At 41.1% G+C, this 19119-nt stretch overlaps 1 protein-coding gene across 2 annotated transcripts in view; it reads right to left on the bottom strand.

Annotated features, from left to right (window-relative positions):
- Nucleotides 1-2581: 2581 nt before the first annotated feature.
- EPB41L4A (erythrocyte membrane protein band 4.1 like 4A) overlaps nucleotides 2582-19119 on the bottom strand; it is a 105065-nt gene continuing 88527 nt past the window's right edge. Inside the window, exons 11-14 of one of the 2 annotated variants that reach the window (XM_081826463.1) lie at nucleotides 13576-13667; nucleotides 12178-12255; nucleotides 7415-7536; nucleotides 2582-4312 (exon numbers count right to left, since the gene is read on the bottom strand). In XM_081826463.1, the coding sequence (XP_081682589.1) occupies nucleotides 4179-4312; nucleotides 7415-7536; nucleotides 12178-12255; nucleotides 13576-13667 (426 nt within the window). In that variant the 3' untranslated portion in view covers nucleotides 2582-4178. Of the gene's footprint in view, nucleotides 4313-5838; nucleotides 7537-12177; nucleotides 12256-13575; nucleotides 13668-19119 lie in introns of those variants that run through there. The other variant, XM_081826464.1, reaches the window with a different exon arrangement.

Below are 19119 nucleotides of genomic sequence, written 5' to 3' on the forward strand. Positions count from 1 at the left end.
ACAACATGGTAAAAAAGGCAAATGCTATTAAAGAATATATAGTAAAAAACCTGTCTCCCACTCCTGATCCCCAGGCTTTCAGAAACCCTTTCCAGAGCCACTACTGTTACTAGTTTCTCATGTATCCTGTGTGCAAGTATATACGTATGCACAGCCCCCATCCCTGATTTTTGTTTTTAATTTTATATAATGGGAGCGTATTATATGCTGCTGCTCCCCTCCCCCACGTTTTTTCCTTGCTTATACAATGTCCTGGAGATCACTCCCTATTAGCAAAAATGTATCATCTTTTTGCTCTTCCTCTCTAAAATGACCTGGGTTCAAATTCCAGGTCTGGGGCCCAAGTCCCAGTCTCTGTCTTGTCACCTGCACATTTTGAGTTACAGCATCTTCTAAAAGAAATGAGTGTGATACTATCTGTAGGTATGCTGAATGATTGCTGCTCATGAACATTCCTCTCCCTGCGGAGTTCCTCGGGGAACGTGGCCTTTCACGGAAGATGATGTGAGACTGCAGAATCAGACCGACACAAATTCAAACCCTGCCCTCAAATTTCTTGTAAAAGGGACATGGCATTTCTGAGGGAGACATGTATTCTTTTATTAGGCCAGTTCTCTACTAATGGATATTTAGGTAGTTTCCAATCTCTGTAATGACAAACACAACAATAGGCCCGCTCATATTGTATAAGTAAAGTAGCTGATCTAATAACATACTGAGGTTGGGACTTAACTTGCAAAATCCTGGATCCAGAGTCCCAGCTTCTCTTTATTCCTCATTCAACAACTCTGCTTTCCTCTCTGAGCACTTTCCTCTTTGCCCTTTGTCATCAGTTTCCATTGTCTGCTTGACATGAAAAATGCACGTGGGTAGGCCTAGCAACTACTAATTACTTCAAATAGGAGAAACCACCTTTACACAGAAGATGAAATGATTATCTGAATTCTAAAACTATCATACGATCTTATCATTATTATGAATTCACTGTAAGGAATTTGTTCCCATAATGGCCATGGAATCACCCAATGGGGCTAGAGAGTGCTCAGCATGGGGTAGAGGATAAAAATCAGAGAAGAAAATTGGCTACTCTGAGAAGAAGGACCACCATTAGCAAGACAACCCCCAACTCTGGGCTACTAATACTGCCGCATGGACATGGGCTGAACCTGGATTTATCGGAGGTAGCTTACTGGATCACCCTGCCCCAGTCTGACATCGATTTCTACTCACATAGCTTGCCTTCCATCGGCTTTACAAAACCTTTCAAAATATATTTCTGATTGCCACAAGCCAAGTTGGGCTTCTGCTGACGTCACATCTCACACAATATGCCAATCACAGTAAGTGCTCATGAATGATTATTTTCTTGACATTACTATTTCTCAACAGCCCAGAGCTATATATGGCATCATCTGAAGCTGTACTTGACTATTAAAGCATTTTTTTGTCTCTCCTGCTTTGGGTTGCACCCACTTCAGATCACCAATGGATGCTGGTTAGCTCCCCACGTGTGAATCATTTGCTACAGGGTCTAAGCTGTATGGCACCATCGTCCCCTGCTGTGGCCAACTGACCTACTAACAGAAAAGTGCTTGTGCTGGGAGTCATGCAGTGTTGAATCTGCTCTAGTGATGTTCACAGGGGATGCTTGAGAAGCCCACAGTGAACCCCAGGAGCAGGTGGATCAGCCATTCACACCAGCTGTTAATCCGGATTCCAAAGAGGCAGCCCTCCCACCACATCTGGACCTCAGGGAGGTTCCACCTTAGCACACAAGAGACTTCCTTTAAAATGAAATTGTCAGCATTCAAAATTCTGGACACTTTGCATAAATATCCAAATTGTATTCTTCCCTTAAAACACTGGAAGTTTCGGCAACACTGAGTCTGCTCTCTTGCAGAGAAACAAGGGGCTTGGCTTGAGCAGCAGCTGTCTGCTTGCGGACCAGCACAAACCAACCTCACTCAGAAGTCATTTTCGTCAGCCCCCGGGGAATTGTGTTTGCGGTGTTTTCCACAGATGCTGAGTGGGAATGCCAACATGTCAGCGGATCCTGCTTTTCGGTTGTTCGAAGACTACACGGCTACTACTTATTTCTCTGTTCATCACTGGGGTACGGTTAAGAACCTAAAATGCTGCCTCAGACAATCATAGCATTGTTTATCCGTTGCAAATGGCTCCACCCCATACTTTTCTTCCAGCTAATTATGGATGATAGCCAAACATGCTGTCTACACTGCGTACTTAGAGCAGATTCTCTTCTGACAGGAAGCCACCTATGTGCATTGCCAAGGCCTTGTCAGAAAAAGGGCTGTACAAATATGCACTTTGCCTTCCTGCCCTCTTGCCTCCTGCTTTACCCCCAAGCTCCGTCTGAGGCCAGGTAGATTTGCAGGAATGCTCTGGCTGCCCGCCCTGGAGCTGCACCCCTCTGGGTGGGGCCCAGGCAGGCTGGCTGCAGGGCTCTGACTCTGGAATGCGCTTCCTCCTAGAGGTGCCAAGGCCTAATCTTTGTGGATTCTAAACACAATGGCTTTTTTGCTACCAGGGAATTTATTATTCATGACTGAGAAGTAAAAAAAGGTGTTTTAAATTTGTAGACAACTGAGATGTAAGGGGAATAGTCGCTAAATTAGACTGAATTACTTTAAGAAATAAAAGAATGTCTCCTACAGTAAAAAATCATGCACGATCAAGGTTATAAACTAACAAAAAACAAAGGCCTCCTATCACAACTTGGTTTTTATTATATATAAATGTTAAATGAGGTGAGAATTTATGCCTATAACTCCTGAAACTGTAGGTCTAAAATGTTGTTTTAGGGAAAATATCAGCAGAATTTAATCTATGAAAATTAAAAGCTGGCCTGTTTAGAGTTAAAAAAAAAAAATCTATCTTCTATCTAAACCGTAACTCCATTTTTGCCAAATACAGTACAATCGAATTAACTTTTTCTATGTCTTAATACCAGCGTTCTGCCGCTTTGTCAAAAATTTTAAATGAAAATTTAAGTTAATTGTGGCAGCATCATTTAGTAAAGTAACATTTTTGTTCCCTTTGGTCAGTAAGAAGTAATTTTTAAAAAAACAAGAGCTACTGTTCCTTTCCTGCCCAGCCACCCATGAATGAGTCTCAGGAATAGGGAGCTTCTAAGGAAGGGGGCTGTCGGAGCTGGGAGTGTGGGAGGAAGGGACAGGGCTGAAGGAACCGCCTATAGGGGCAGAGAAGGAAACAGAGGCCAGAGGGCTTCAGCGACCTAGTGACCCGCAGGCCACTCCCTCAAGCATCCCTCCCTTCCCCCAGGCAGCGGAACCTTCAAGGGGGACTGGCAGAGGTGTCATAGGCAGGCTTGACCCTAAGCACAGCGGGCTCTTAGGCTCACCAGAGACCCCTCCCTCTCACACACATCCCAGCCCAGCTTCACAGAAAACTGCCCACCCTCTTGGGGCCTGGAGGGCTGGGACAAGGAGTGCAGCAGTGACTAACGTAGGTGAAGACAAGAGGACCCTCTTCAAATATTCTGCTCTAAGTCTGAACCCCACCATGACCTTAGGAGTAGGGCATGGGTCAGACTGCGTCACCACCAGCTGGGTTCAACTGAGGCTCAAAGCTGAGTACATTTGAATTAGAGGAAAAAGAAAATATCAGATTTGAAAAAGCAGAGCAACATTAATCCCAGCCTCAACCACATCCTCCCTATGCATGTGACAGCAACTGTAACACCTCATCATTGGCATTTGCTAAGTGGTCCTTCCGACCCAGGACAGTCACACTGTCCAAGGGAGGGTCACCTCTGGATCCCAGAACACATCAGGGTTTTGTGGAACCCAGGCTTGACAAGTCACACTAAAAGTAATTCCAAATCAAAGCAAAATGTGTACACAGCAAAGTCTTAGTTTCTAAACACAGCATTGTTTAATCCTTTTTAGATTAAAAATGATGAAAATACACTACTGTTTAAAATATATATAATAAATTAGCATGAATGCTTAAAGCTATCACTACAAGGAGATTCACTTTAGTTATATTTATAGTCTTCAAAATTTCAAGCAGCTTAAACGTCCAAGAACTAAACACTGGTTGAATAAGCTATGTCATGTCTATACATCTGTGTGGCAGAAAATTATATAGATCTTAAAATAGTGCTAAGAACTGGGGCGCCTAGGTGGCTCAGTCGGTTAAGCGTCTGCCTTCGGCTCAGGTCGTGATCCCAGGGTCCTGGGATGGAGCCCCGCATCGGGCTCCCTGCTCAGCGGGGAGTCTGCTTCTCCCTCTCCCTCTGCCTGCTGCTCCCCCTGCTTGTGTTCTCTCTCTGTCAAATAAATAAATAAAATGTTTAAAAAAATAGTGCTAAGAACATTTCAAAACTTATTAGAACATATCTATGATATATCTATGATATATTATTAAATAAGTAAAGTGGATTGTAAAAGAATACTATATTGCTTTTGCAGAAAAGATATACAAACAACCAGAAGGCTATATAATAAAGTGTTAAGTACTAGAAGAATGGAATTGAAGATGAAAGATTTTTTTGTTTTGGGAGGAAAGGTTCTAGGTTTCCTAACTTTTCTTAAAACAAGCATGTATGTATGTACATATGTATTTTTATGTAAACTCTACACCCAACATGGGTTGGACCCTGAGATCAAGAGTTGCACACTCTACCAACTGAGCCAGCCAGGCTTTTATGGTAATAAATGCATAATGTGCTGCACTTTTTTTTTTTTTTAAAGTAAGCTCCATGTCCAGTGTGGAGCCCAATTTGGGGCCTGAACTCACTACCCTGAGATCAAGACCCCAGCTGAAATCAAGAGTCAGAGGCTCAACAGACTGAGCCACCCAGATGGCCCATAATGTGCTGCATTTTAAAAAGATTTCCCAGACGCTGAGAGGCTGTCTTTGAAAAACCTGGGTGGTACATTAGCCACACCCTCAACCCCTACCGAAGAGAGAGCGTCTTTTACTACAACACAAGATGAGTGGAGAGTGGGGGGGAGGGGGGATATGAGGGTTCAATACCATCCCCTGGGGTGTCCTCTGCATAAGGTAAGAGAAAAACAAAAACATGGGGCATCTAGGTGGCACAGTGGGTTAAATGCCAACTTCTTGATTTCAGCTCAGGTCGTGATCTCAGGGTCATGAGATGGAGCCATGGGTCAGGCTCTGCACTCAGCATGGAATCTGCTTGGGATTCTCTCTCCCTCTCCCTCTCTCCCTCCTGCTTGTGCTCTCTCTCCCTGTCTCAAATAAATAAATGAATAAATCTATCTTAAAAGAGAGAGAGAGAGAAAACCAAAAATTCCTGTCCATAAATTAATCAGCTTCTAGAATTTGGGAGTCCAAGGAGAGCCACACACCCACACATACAGAAAGTATTACAGAGGCAGGTATCTTTATAAGAGCACATTTGAAGAAAAGGAGCTGAGTAGCTTTGTATAAAAAGCATGTGTGGAATCCCACATCTCAAATATGATGAAATGTTGATTTGAAGGAAGGAATGCTTTTGATATATTCAGTTGGTCTCGATAATTTCATGAGGCATGGCAATTCAGAAACAGCACAGGATTTGAAAGTTCAATTATTAATTACACCACACTGTATTTGATCCAAATGGGACTTAAGATTGCTCATATACAAAGATAAATACAAAAAATTAAGATAAAGATATTAAATATTAAGGCTAGAATTTTTATCATAAGCCACCTATTTAGTATATAATCTTGGACAAATTACCTTTTAAAATCTTAGTTTCCTCATCAGCCAAACAGGGATAATGATAATACTTATGTGACAAAGTAACCTATTGCAAATTGTGTCTTATTTTTGCCACGGCAGAACCAACAGAAAGAATTTAATTTCCTCCCAGCTCAGTGACAGGGAGAGACCTACAGTCAGATCTAATTTGACTTCGAAACAGTAAGGCAGGTGACATTCTCACAGCCAGGAGCAGTAGAGCAAAATACTTTCCTCCTAGGCTTGGCATAAGGATTCAGTGAAACAATGGACGTCGTAATGCTATGTCAATTGTCATGCAATGTTCAGATAGAAATTGTTATTAAAAATTCCACTCATTTCCCACAATACGATAAAAACAAAAACCAGGAGACCTAGGTTCTTATCCCAGTCAGGGGGGACTCTGTCTAGCTGCTGGAATCATGTCTTCCTCATCTGTAAAATGGGAACATACTCTTTGCTCTGCCCTATCTCACAGGTTATTGTGGGCTCAAGTGAGACAGTATATGAGAAATTCCAGGGGCGCCTGGGTGACACAATCAGTTAAGTGTCTCTTGGTTTCAGCTCAGGTCATGATCTCAGGGTAGTGAGATCGAGCCCCATGTCAGGCTCCATGCTCAGCGTGGAGTCTGCTCGTCCCTCTTCCTCTACTCCACACCCCCTCCTGCTCTCTTGCTCTCTCTCATAAATAAAATCTTTTAAAAAGTCCACGGAACACGTTAGATAAGGGTGATCTATAAGTAAGCCATAAATCAAACTCAGTAATGTATAATGTCACTTTACAGTACAATTCTGTGAGTTCTGAACATGAATTAAAACTGATTAGCTGGCTTTATTACAGAAGTAGTCTTCATTTAAAACAAAAAACCTGAGCAACCCAGATGTCCATCAGTAGTAGAATGGATAAAGAAATGATCATAACATGAAATACTCACAGCAAGAAAAATGAATGCACTTTAGTATACACTACATAATAGCATTGATAGAGAGAAGCAAAACACAAACAATACACATCATGATTCATTCATATAATGTTACAAATAGGCAAAATAAACTTGTTTGTTCAGGGAAGGCTGCACAGTATTAAAATTATAACAAAAATTAAGGAAATAATTACCACAAAGTCAGATGGGGATTTCTCTGGTTGGGGAGGGAGGAGATAGTGAAGATATCATCAGGCCAATAGGAAGGACTTTGGGGCTGTAGGCTATGTTAAATTCTGTGTATGTACAAGTGTATATAAATATATATATATATATATATTCATGTATGTATGTACACTGTAGTCACTTTTCTACACATATATTTCACAATAAAAGACCAACAATAACAAAAATTCAACTAAATTCTGTACAGATTATGTCAATAGTGTTCCTTTTTTTTGTTTTGTTTTAAGAACTTTTGCTAAGAGTTTCAGTTCTAATCTCAGATACATCAAACTAAGAGATTACTCAGTTGGGATTTTATTCAAAAAGAAAATATAATCATTAAGCAGGTTATGGTGATTCAAGCTGACTACTGGTCTACTTATTAGTAATTTCTAATTGCTTGGACATTTTCAGGGCCAAATTAAACATTCTACTGTTACCAATAAAAGAAAACTACATGGCTATCACCACCTGGGCATATCTCACACCACCACCCTAAAAGGAAATGCAAAGTTACATCAGTGACTTACCAGCTGGCTGTGTTTGTGCTATTCTCTTTGGGTAAGTCTTGCTTCGACTTCTTGCCACATTCTGATCTGGCCGAGGAAGCTGAATAGAAAGATCTCGACTCATTTGCAATGCTGTCCTGCCACTTGGAAGTGCAACATTTTGGTTAGCACAGATAAAACCACACAGTCACAAAATTAAACCACGGCTCACTCAGAATATCTACAATGTATGGAGAGGGAAAAAAAGCAGACTCACGCAGGCCATGAGTATATAAGGGTTTTCAATGGGTTCTCATTGCAATATTAACCAAGGGCTAATAGGAGAGTCTTAGGTTAGACAGGAGGATGATCTATCAGAGGGAGAAACAGGGAGAAATGTATTAAAGGAGTTAGGTTTAGATTTAAGTAGAATGATGAGCTAGAAATAGAGGATGCTGATGGTCTTCCAGCTCTACAACTAAATAATAAATTACATTAGGCTAAAGTAAACAATAGCAATGAATCTACATGAATCAACAGGTCTCTGGGTTGTACTTACACAGCAAGTTGTAAAGCATACCTCCCCCACAGGACCACTTTGTATGATTTTACCCTGAACCCTGCTGTGGCACAATCCACCGTTTATTATGCTCATCTCACCTGTACCAGATCAAGTGCCCAGGAAGATTTAGAGCTAGCCTAAAAGCCCACGCAAAGTGCTGCTTCTCTAAAGAGTCTGAGAATGCAAGGAGGTGTGCTCTCCTTGGGAACGGACTTTCAAGTAATCTTCCTGAGCAATTGTGCAATTGTTTGCTGGATTTCAGTGAACATTCACCTTACTGAAAAATTATTCCACAGCTGCTGAATTTGAGCAAATGAATGACCCTGACTTCCACAGGAAAATATCATTCAGGTACAGGAAAAATGCATTTCTGTATGTTTGGTTTGATTCATCACAAAAAGAGCCATGTATGGGAGGAAAAAGGACTTTTAATGGCTCAAATCTTATTCCTCCTACATTTACAGGATAAATATTAATAAATCTCTCCCCAAAAGAGATGAGACTCATAAAGCAAAATTCACCTCCTACGTGCTTCTGTGAAAGTTTCCCCTAGTGACTACCCCAGTTACCTTTATTAGACATAAAAAGATGCTTGAAATACTCATAAAAGTGACTCCTCATCAGGCTAACTGGGGATACCAGTTGGTATGAGCTACCATGGGAATTTAGATGGCAGGTTCTATCCGTGAGCATGCTTCGTGTTCAATAGTTCACGGGAACCAGGCAGAAGGGAGGGGAGAAAACCTGTGACAGATTTTCTTTCACTTGAAATCTAACTTTTTTTTTAAGGTAGCATATAAGGTACCACAAGTAGCAACATCTCTTTCCTGAAAAGCTAAAAAAAAAAAAAAAAAAATTCCATATTAAGAGCAAAATTCCATTATTATAAATGGTTTGAGGAATAAAGGTAAGAGCTACTTACAACAGACTTTCTCTGTTATCAGAAAGATTTGGGTACTGTGTATCTCACTGCAGAGAGGAAGAAATATTTGCCCTAAAAATATAACCCAATATGTGGGTCACAGTGGCATTTTATAATGAGATTTTACTTTATCATTCAATTTTTCCTCATGGTTTCTCTCTCAGGAATAGAGGAGAAATAAGAAAATCGTATTACAAGATTAATAAAACTATGGTCCAGAAACATAAACTGATCTGCCCCAGCATGTACAGGGCTCCTGACCAGAGCAAGCCTTCTGACCTCCAGATGGTTGTGGCCCAGCCTGGTGGCACGGGAGAGAGGGCAGAACATGGACCTGTCGGGTTTGAAGTGATAAGCCCCGCTTAAAACAAAGCTCTGCTACCATTGTGTGGTCTTCAGCAGATTATTTTTAAAATCTCCCAGAGCCTCATTTTCCTCATTGAAAATATATTTCTACTTATGCAGTCTCTTTCCGAGCAGAAATATTCTTGTACAGTATTCTTACTATTTCCTTGTAGCAGAAAGTATGTGATGAAAATAGAGATTTACGGGGCACCTGGGTGGCTCAGTTGGTTAAGCGACTGCCTTCGGCTCAGGTCATGATCCTGGAGTCCCTGGATCGAGTCCCGCATCGGGCTCCCTGCTCGGCAGGGAGTCTGCTTCTCCCTCTGACCCTCCCCCCTCTCATGTGCTCTCTCTCATTCTCTCTCTCAAATAAATAAATAAAATCTTAAAAAAAAAAAAAAAAAAAGAAATGAAGCTTACGTGCATAGGTTTCAAATATTTAAAAAAAAAAAAAAAGAAAATAGAGATTTACAGTGTAAAGTGTGAGAGTTCCTATACATGTCTGGTGGCTCTCCGTAGTGACAGGAAAGAGCTTTTTTCCCCCCATAATCACCCACTTCCCTGCCAACTCACACTCCAGCGCACGCACTCTGCTAGGGAGGGCACAACTGGCAATCAGCGGGGTAAGGGGGAGGGAACAAGTGTAAAGACACCTGGGTTCAAATCCCAGCCTTGCCACTTATTGGTTCAAGGTCTTTAGTTCAGTTACTTTATTTGGGGCGGGGGGGGGGGGGGGCGGTGCTCAAATTTCTCATCTGTATAAATGAGGATACGATGCCTCCCTTGGCAGGTCATTGCACAGATTAAATAAAGTAACACATTTAAAGCACCCGACAGAAAAGAGGTCCTCGTGAGAGCGTGGTCTCTCCCACACTTCAAGAAATGTGGGAAGCCCATGTGATTTCAGTCCTATAAGAAGGTCACCTGGGTCCCCAGGGGGATTTCTCAGGCCTAATTCTCACTTCTGGAGGATAAAGTCTATACAACTCATTCATTCATTCTAATCCGGAGTCACCTACATACTTAACAGGTGAAGGCAAAGTTAGTTTTTGAGGAGCTCAAAGAAGGAGCACTCAGTGTATAACAAAATATTTCATCAGTACCTATTTCAGATTATTGCTATCTGATAATAAAACAACAACAAAAGGATTAGATTTCGGATTTCAACTCAGTTTACCCACAAATTTTGAATTTTTGAAAGGACTGGCAGTCACACATCACTAGAAATATTGAATTTTTTCCTTCATAAGAATTCATTTTTCTAAAAGGTGTTGGAATCTTCTTGGTATTCTGCAAGCCGCAAGATGCAGGAAAGAGTATAAAGGCTAGAACTCTGTCTTCCTCCATTACACACACACCACTAAAAATACGTCCACAATTATACACACAGAACACGCAGACACCCACATTCACACACCACAGCCACTTGTCATGCTGTTCTTTATCCCTGATGCTCTGAAGGCCTGCCGGGTAGAGGAGGGGGCTGCCTGTGTTTCCAGTGCTCTGCTTTTATTCTACGGTTTCTCCAGAATGTTTCAAGAAAGGAGTAAGCATATGATGTTTGTTAAATGCTGGTTGCTTTTCCTCTTTCGACAATTAACAGACCACGGGCTGGCAACCACCCAGCAGTCAGAGACCCACCTCTGTGTGAGCCTAGCTCTGGGCAGTGGGCTGAAACATCTTTCTTCCAGGGATGGTGTAACGTTAATGCTTCCTACATACAGACATGGAGATTTGGGTTTCATTAAGACTTACTAGGGAGTTAATACCATCCACAAAATTAGAACAGATTTAGTAGAGCTTCCAATTCTACAAAGGTTACCTTTAATTACTTTCTCGGAAGAAATGATATTTAATATGCAAAATCCAGTAACTTTCTAATAATAATTCCCAGTAGCCACAACATTTGCATTTCAATAAATTTGAGAAATCAGGTATGGGTAAATCTGTGGAAACCAACTACAGCATATGTTAAACAGCATAATTACAATTTTAATAGCATGAACACTGACAGATGCCTTTTCACTAGCTTCATTTCAGTGACAAGGAGATAGATTTACACATTCTCTTGATAACCCTAAAAATGTTTTATGCCCCAACTAGAAAAACAGCCCAAATACTGACTATCAGTTATTCTCAATATAAAAATTTCCACTCTTCGGGTTACCTTGAAGAGTGACTTGGCCTCTCTGAACCTTAGTTTCCTCACATACTAAGGAGGATAATGTTAAGAAGACTGCAATGATTCAAAGAAGCAATGAATGGAAACCATTTAGCACAACACACGGCACTTAGTTACTGCTCAGTAAAGTTTAGATATAATTACAGCATTACTACATGTAGGTTTTATGCAGTAGGGAACACGATTTGATCCACAGTATAAAGTACACATTGTGTTACAATAGGGGATCAAGTGAATGTCCTAAGAACACCATTCAACTACAATTCAGGATATCTACTTTGTTTCATAATCACAACATAATTAAAAATAAAGTGATAATTGTATTGAAATGAGTATCTGAAGATAATAAGCTTTACTACATTCTAAAAGCCCTAAGCTTAAACCTGAAAGGCTGCTTTTTTTGTTTTTTGTTTTTTGTTTTTTGTTTTCTAGAGATAGGGGAGACAGAGAAAGACAGAGGAGAGTGGGGAAGGAGCAGAGGGAGAGGGAGAAGAAGAATCCCAAGCAGGCTCCACACCCAGTGTGGAGCCCAAAGAGGGGCTCGATCTCAAGACCCTGAGATCATGACCTGAGCCGAAATCAAGAGTTAGGATGCTTAAGCGACTGTACCACCCAGGCGCCCCATCAAGAAAGTTAATAAACTGTTACACTTTTGAAATTCATGGCACTGTAGAAAAATTAATAAAAGATTTAAGTCATAAACTTTAATGTGCATGTATGTGGACAACTGACCTCAATATTTATCTATTCATACACACACACACACCCTTCCCCAAGGAAAAAATGCCATTTACCTATACCGGTGCTTAGAACTCATGGATCCAAACTTGCTGAGTTTTCTTGACAATGAATTTGATTCATTTTCTGGCATTCTAATAAATTTTTAAAAGAAAATTAGATAAGGATTCATAAATACTTACACAACACTTGAGCAAAAGCTAGGTAGAAAATATAGTGCAACACTGTTTCACAGCTAGTCGAAATATTTTATTTATTCTACATGTTGGCAGGAGATAATTATCAGTTATTTTAAGCTAAAATTTGAAATACAACCACTCTCTCAGATTTTACATAGATCAAATACTTTCTCTACTTAAGAATTTTATCACAAAAGAAAAAAAAAAAAAAGGATTTTGTCACTATGTTGATTTACCCATGCCATGGTTTTCATGGCAGATCTGATGTGGTGTTTCACTGTTCTTTGTATTTCGGGACTTCCCATTCCAGGGTACCTTCAACAGACACCTTCCATGTGGAGCTCCTTGGCCCAGGCCCCACTGGCCTACTGGCGATGTCTCAGACCCACTGGGCCACATCCCTCACCTAATATAAACTCTATGAAGGACACTGGTCACTGTATAAGAATACTTCTCCAACATCATGCTATTTGGGAGAAGTGTTCCATCCACATGAAATAGGAATTAGGGGAAGAATTAATCTAGCTTTAAATTTAAAAGCAAAAAATAAAGTTTAATATGTTACCTGACAGGATGTGGTTTTATCTTTACACCATAAGGATGTGAAACAAGAAGTGTTGCCACAATCCAAGGGTCTATTCTTTATCCTCATTTCACTTGACCTCCGAGGAGCATGCAATGCAGCTGCCAGCTTCTTATTCACCAGGACATTTTCCTCCCTAGTTCCCACTTTTTCCATACACTTTACTGGCTACTGGCTACTCCTTCTTATACTCCTTCATTGGTTCTTACCGCCCTCTAAATGCTGGGAGGATCCCACAGCTCAGTCCTCGGCTATCTGCTTCTCTTTCCTCACTTTTGCCACAGATGACCTCATCCAGTCCTCTTTGCCTTAATTACCCAGTAAGTTTACATGGCCAGCCTTGGTCTTTCCAAGACGCCTTGTATACCCGACCACCTACTCCACATCTCTACTTAGATGGCTAACAGGCATTTCATATTTAGTATGTCCTCAGAACATTTAATTTCCACCAATACCGAAGCTTCACTCTTTATATATACAAAAGTCCTTGACCCTTTCTTGTAGTAGGAAAGAAGGTATCTGTGTGTGTGTGTGTGTGTGTTAATACAATCCAGAAAATTAGGTGGCTGAAAAAAATTAACAGAAGAGAAACACTTCTAAATTTCTACTGTAGACAGAAAAGAATTATTGTTATAAAAACAAATCAATTTTCATTTATTAGAACAATGCATAAAACTTTCACATTAACATACCTAAAAAATGTATGATGTTCTACACTGCACTTCCAAAGATGCTTGCAAGCAGTCTTACTTCGAGCTTCAAAAAAGAATGAGGTTTCATTGCACTAAGAGAAAAAAGAGAGAGAACGTGAATTACTGACCATAATGTTCTTCAGATGACGGCCACATTCTAGTTACCAAAAATTCAAGTAAGCAGAGAAATTATTAACACATAAAACAAAAACCAATTATCTCCTGGTAACGATTTTTGGAATGTTGCCTTAAAACCACCTTCAATAATTAAAATTACAAAATGTAAGTTCCATGTAAATCTTAATGGCATCACCTTTATCACCTGCTTCTGTGTCACCCCATGACCACGGATAATCAGGGGCATGGCATGGAGGGACTGTAAACATTTCTATCATAAATGGGCACCCAAACAGGACAACACCACCTGTGTGGAAATCAACTCCCAATAAAAAGGAGATGCCCAGGGGCGCCTGGGTGGCTCAGTCGTTAAGCGGCTGCCTTCGGCTCAGGTCATGATCCCGGGGTCCTGGGATCGAGCCCCGCATCGGGCTCCCTGCTCCGCGGGAAGCCTGCTTCTCCCTCCCCCACTCCCTCTGCTTGTGTTCCCTCTCTCGCTGTGTCTCTCTCTGTCAAATAAATAAATAAAATCTTTAAAAAAAAAAAAAAAGGAGATGCCCATAAATCCGGTTCTTAACTGGATTATTTTTAAGGACTATACAGGCCCCATCTAAAATGATGACTAAAGAATCTCAAGAGGGGCCCATGCGAGGAGCAATCACCACAGCAGTGTCATCCAAGCACATCCAAATCATGTCTCTGAGCTTCTGCATTCTGCACCCAGTTACTGGGTCAAATAAATGATGTGACAAAATAAATAAATAAATAAATGATATGACAGATGTAAAGCATACAATAGGTACACATTAAATTTCAACTGTTATTTTAATCCTGTGGATATTTACCTACATTTAATAGATAAGAAGTCATTCTACTTGTGCAGAAGATACTTTTTTTTTTTTTTTAAGTGACTGAATAGGAAACCAAGCAAAATACAACAGAAGTACTCAAATAATAAACTACAAGTTCGGTGAAGTTCTGTTATTGCTTTTTATCTAAGACAAAATTAGCAAACTCAAGTCTCAAATGCAGAAATGCCCCTGGAATGACGTTCCTATGGACGTATAAACACAAAACTGGCAATGCGGAGGAGTAATTGAAAGGATCCTCCCCACCTTTTAATAAAGACAGAACATTTATATGCATGAAATTTCTTCCAAGTCCATCTGGAATGAGGCTGCCCAGTTTAGAAGTTTATTTATAAGATGAAAGGGTATGATGACAACAGAGCCAATATATGCATGTTACGGCAAGGCCAACTGTAATTCCAAAACCTTGTGAAGTGGAGGAAGGAACTTAAGACAACTCCCAGGTTTCTGTCGTGGGGAATGCTACCTAATAAAATACAGCAAGTGGAAAAAATTGGGGATTTGGATGGTGAGAGAATGGATAGCAAGCTCAGGTGATTTTGATTTTGAGGTGCCTGTGGAATGGGGAACTAAACACCCCGAGGGGGCCAGGAAACCTGCAGCACTGAGCTGAAGACAGGCCATCCCTGCTGACACAGATGATTTCACCCGAGAGCATAACAGAGATTGTTCAGGGAGACAGAATGAAGCGGGGGAAGATAAAATCACAGCCAGGATGCTTGTGAAGATGGAGTGAGAGGGGTCAAAATGGACCAGGAGGAAATGATGTCCCAGAGGCTAGGAGGAGAGCACAAGTCTCAAGGGACCCGGAAAGGTCAAACGGGGTTTGAAAGGAGGTGACTGCATTTCACGGTAAGAAATCTTCAGTGCCTTGCATGAAAGGGGGAGGAATTACAAAATTAGAGATAAGGGAGAAAAGTCAATGAATTCAGAAAGGGTTTTCCTCAAAAGCAAAAGAAATGGGGGGAGGGGGTACCCAAGAAATGACAGAAGATCCTTGGGGGCAGGGTGGGGAACCAAACATCCTGCCAGGCGAGAAAAATGCTTAGAGGGGAGGGTTTTTTCCTTTTCTTTCTTTAATATAAAATATACATACATGGTACAGATGCCAAAAGTTACCAAAATGGACACACACGGATAACTAAAATCTCCCTCCCACCACTGTTCCTAATCCCCTTCCCCAGACGCAACCACTATTAAGAGTTTTTTTTTTTTCTTTATATATATATATATGTATGTGTGTGTGTGTGTGTGTGTGTGTGTATGTACATGTTTTTCAGGTCACTGGATTATCCAAAAATATGATGCACAGGTCGTTTATTTTAAAATGATTTTGCTTGTGATTGCATTGTATCAGGATAAATGATCAAGATAAAGCGAGTACAGGACAGGCTGTGCCCCTGCCACCACCTATCTCAGTATCTACACCCCACCTTCTTGTGCCTTTCAACAACTAGAGCACCCCGTGGGCCAGGACCTACTGGACATTATCACCAACAAGAAATGGTGGCTGGGAAAGACTACTCTGTGACACTGATACTTGTACTAAAATTTTAGCAAATAAGGTGGGATTTGCATACCCAAAAACAAATTTTCAGAAAGTTATTTAATGGCATATAATCTAGATTTCTAAAAATGGAGGAGAAACAAAAAGCATTCAATCTTAAAGTAAATCCCCTCGAACTTTTCTTGAGCTGGTTTTCATTTTATTCTTCACATAAGCGTCTATATTCCTTTTCTTTTTAAATAGAGACCCAGCCACAGGATATCCAATATATATTTTTTTAACTACCATCACTTCATGAAAGGAGAAAAGGTATTTAAGAGTCCAACCAGAATCGGGTTTTCTCAAGTTTCCTTGGGTACAAATATATTAAAGGAACAAAAGAGGTTCCCACAGGCCTCCCAATTACTTCTGCCATGTGCAAATGACAAGTATGAACGCATTCTCCATTAATATAGGGCTGTAACACCAGCTGCCTGGTTTTTATCCCACTGTTAGCAGGATAATCCAAATACTCAAAGGAGGGTTAACATAAGTAAAAAAGAAACCAAGAATTCTGAATAAATTCCACACATTTTTGCCACTGACAGTAACCACTGGCATGAATGGGACTGATGCAGCATCACAAAGGTCTCTCTTTCCTACTAAACCTTTTCCAAACAGACACAGACAATTAGCACCTTTCCATTCAGTCATACAAAGGTGAGTAGATACTTAACTTCAGAGGTTCATTCCAACCCACTGCTAAAATACTTTATCCAAGCACCAACTGCTTGCTTTTGGCAAAAACACTCAACTTTTGTCATTTCATGCCAGAAAAAAAGCTATGTTCTGAATCTCTCTTTTTTTTTTAAAGTAGGCTCTACACACAGCATGGAGTGCAATGGAGGGCTTGAACTCACAACCCTGAGATCAAGACCTAAGCTGAGATCAAGAGTCAGACACTTAACTGACCAAGCCACCCAGGTGCCCCCTGAATCCTTTTTTAATACAGGTTTTTATAATATTTTTATTTTATAAACTGAGCAAGTTTAAATCACCTGTAACTTGAATACCATGTGGGGGTTTCACTGCACCTTGGAGTCCTAGGTAAACGTGGCTCAAACTCCCAGTCCTATCATTTTTGAGAATTCAGGACCCGTATCATATCGATGAATTCCCAACCCAGCTCCCTTGGATCTCTTGGTTTCTTTTCCCATCTTTGCTGGCTGTTTCTCTTTGCAAGCTTCAAGAAATAAATCTGCTTCAGCCTGGCTTCTCTGAAGTGTATTGAGATTACTGGAACAGTCCTGAAGGGGCTCACATCCACTATGAGCTACACAGTGCACTCACCCTGGGCCCAGCTGATTCTCACTGCCTCTCCCAAGCCTGACCCTTGTTGCCACAGCCAGTCCATGCTCTACTGGTTCTTCCATTGCTGTCTTGGGAAGCAGCCACAACTGGACAGTGTGCCTTCCCCAGGCTCCCTAGAATTATGGGGTGAACATCTTCTCAATCCTATTATATGTTTGTCCCACCTACAAGGTCAGAGAAGCAACCTCAGGTACACTGCACTGGTAAATATTTTTAAAAGATTAGAACTTCTAACAAGAGTAAGATGCAGTCATTTCATAAATACTGGAAAGTCCCATAGCAGAGAGGTTTCTGATCATCAGTGATCTACAGAAGCAGAGGAGAGGATAAAAGGAAGTATGAAGATTACAAGTCTAAAGTATGGGGCACCTGGGTGGCTCAGATGCTTAAGCATCTGCCTTCAGCTCAGGTCATGATCTCCAGGTCCTGGGATTGAGTCTCAAGCTGGGCTCCCAGCTCACTGGGGAGTCTGCTTCTCCCTCTCCCTCTACCCCTCCCTCCTGCTCGTACTCTGTCTCTCTCTCTCTCCAATGAATAAATAAAATCTTTTTAAAAAAAAAGTCTAAAGTATGGTGGGTTTGTTTACTTTTTAATGTGCATTCTCAACAAGATTTATATCTACCTGGCAATTGTTAACGGACTTTAGGCACTAGGGGGAGAAACAAAATCTTCAGAGGGCTGATAGCACATGACTGCAATAACTAATTACTGATCAAGCAAAGGCCAGCAAGGGGTGGAACTGAAAACAGATACCAAAAAGATAGCCCAAAATGGTGTTTTGAAAAATGCTATCATTATAAATGGTGAGACCGAATGACTAGGGTTTTAAAAGCTGAGCTAGGAAAGAAAGTGGGCACAATGTCTGTTTTAGTGACTATCCCCGTGTTTGCCACTGCTCTCTCTTCTGGCCTCCCAAGTTCAATAAAGAATTCGCTGTGAGCCCTGCCACAAAGCAAACTAACAATCTTCTTATTTGGGAAGGGCATTCTTTCAAGCTTTTTCTTTTCTTTTTCTATTTATTTAAGTAATCTCTACACCCAAAATGGGGCTCGAACTCAAAACCCTGAGACCAAGAGTCGCATGCTCCTCCAACTGAGCCAGCTAGGCGCTCCCAAGCTTTTTCTTTACATAAGGCTCCCTAAAGAGTCTTTCTTACATTAGAGTCCTCTCATATTGGCATCAGAGAGTGCGGTGGTCAAACAAACTGGGCAGCACCAGATTAAACACTCAGATCTACTCATGTGCGGATGTGCTCTGGCAGTCTCCAAGAGCTGGTAAGGTACTTGCTATTTCCCCGATTTATATGAGCAGAGAACTTCCTTTTAAGGAAGGGACTTTTCAGTACTCTGGATTAGAATATTTCACATGACACATACATACCCCTACACACACACACACACACACACACACACACACAGTTACTTTTTAAAAATTCCTTTTGAGGGCACCTGGGTGGCTCAGTTGGTTAAGCGACTGCCTTCGGCTCAGGTCATGATCCTGGAGTCCCGGGATCGAGTCCCGCATCGGGCTCCCTGCTCGGCAGGGAGTCTGCTTCTCCCTCTGACCCTCCCCCTCTCATACTCTCTCTCTCTGTCATTCTCGCTCTCAAATAAATAAATAAAAATCTTTAAAAAAAAAAAAGAAAAGAAAAAGAAACGATGGAGGGCGCCTGGGTGGCTCAGTTGGTTGAGTGACTGCCTT

This window comes from Leptonychotes weddellii, chromosome 7 (genome assembly GCF_054177405.1).
Source record: "Leptonychotes weddellii isolate Sample4059 chromosome 7, ASM5417740v2, whole genome shotgun sequence".
Lineage (NCBI taxonomy): Eukaryota > Metazoa > Chordata > Mammalia > Carnivora > Phocidae > Leptonychotes > Leptonychotes weddellii.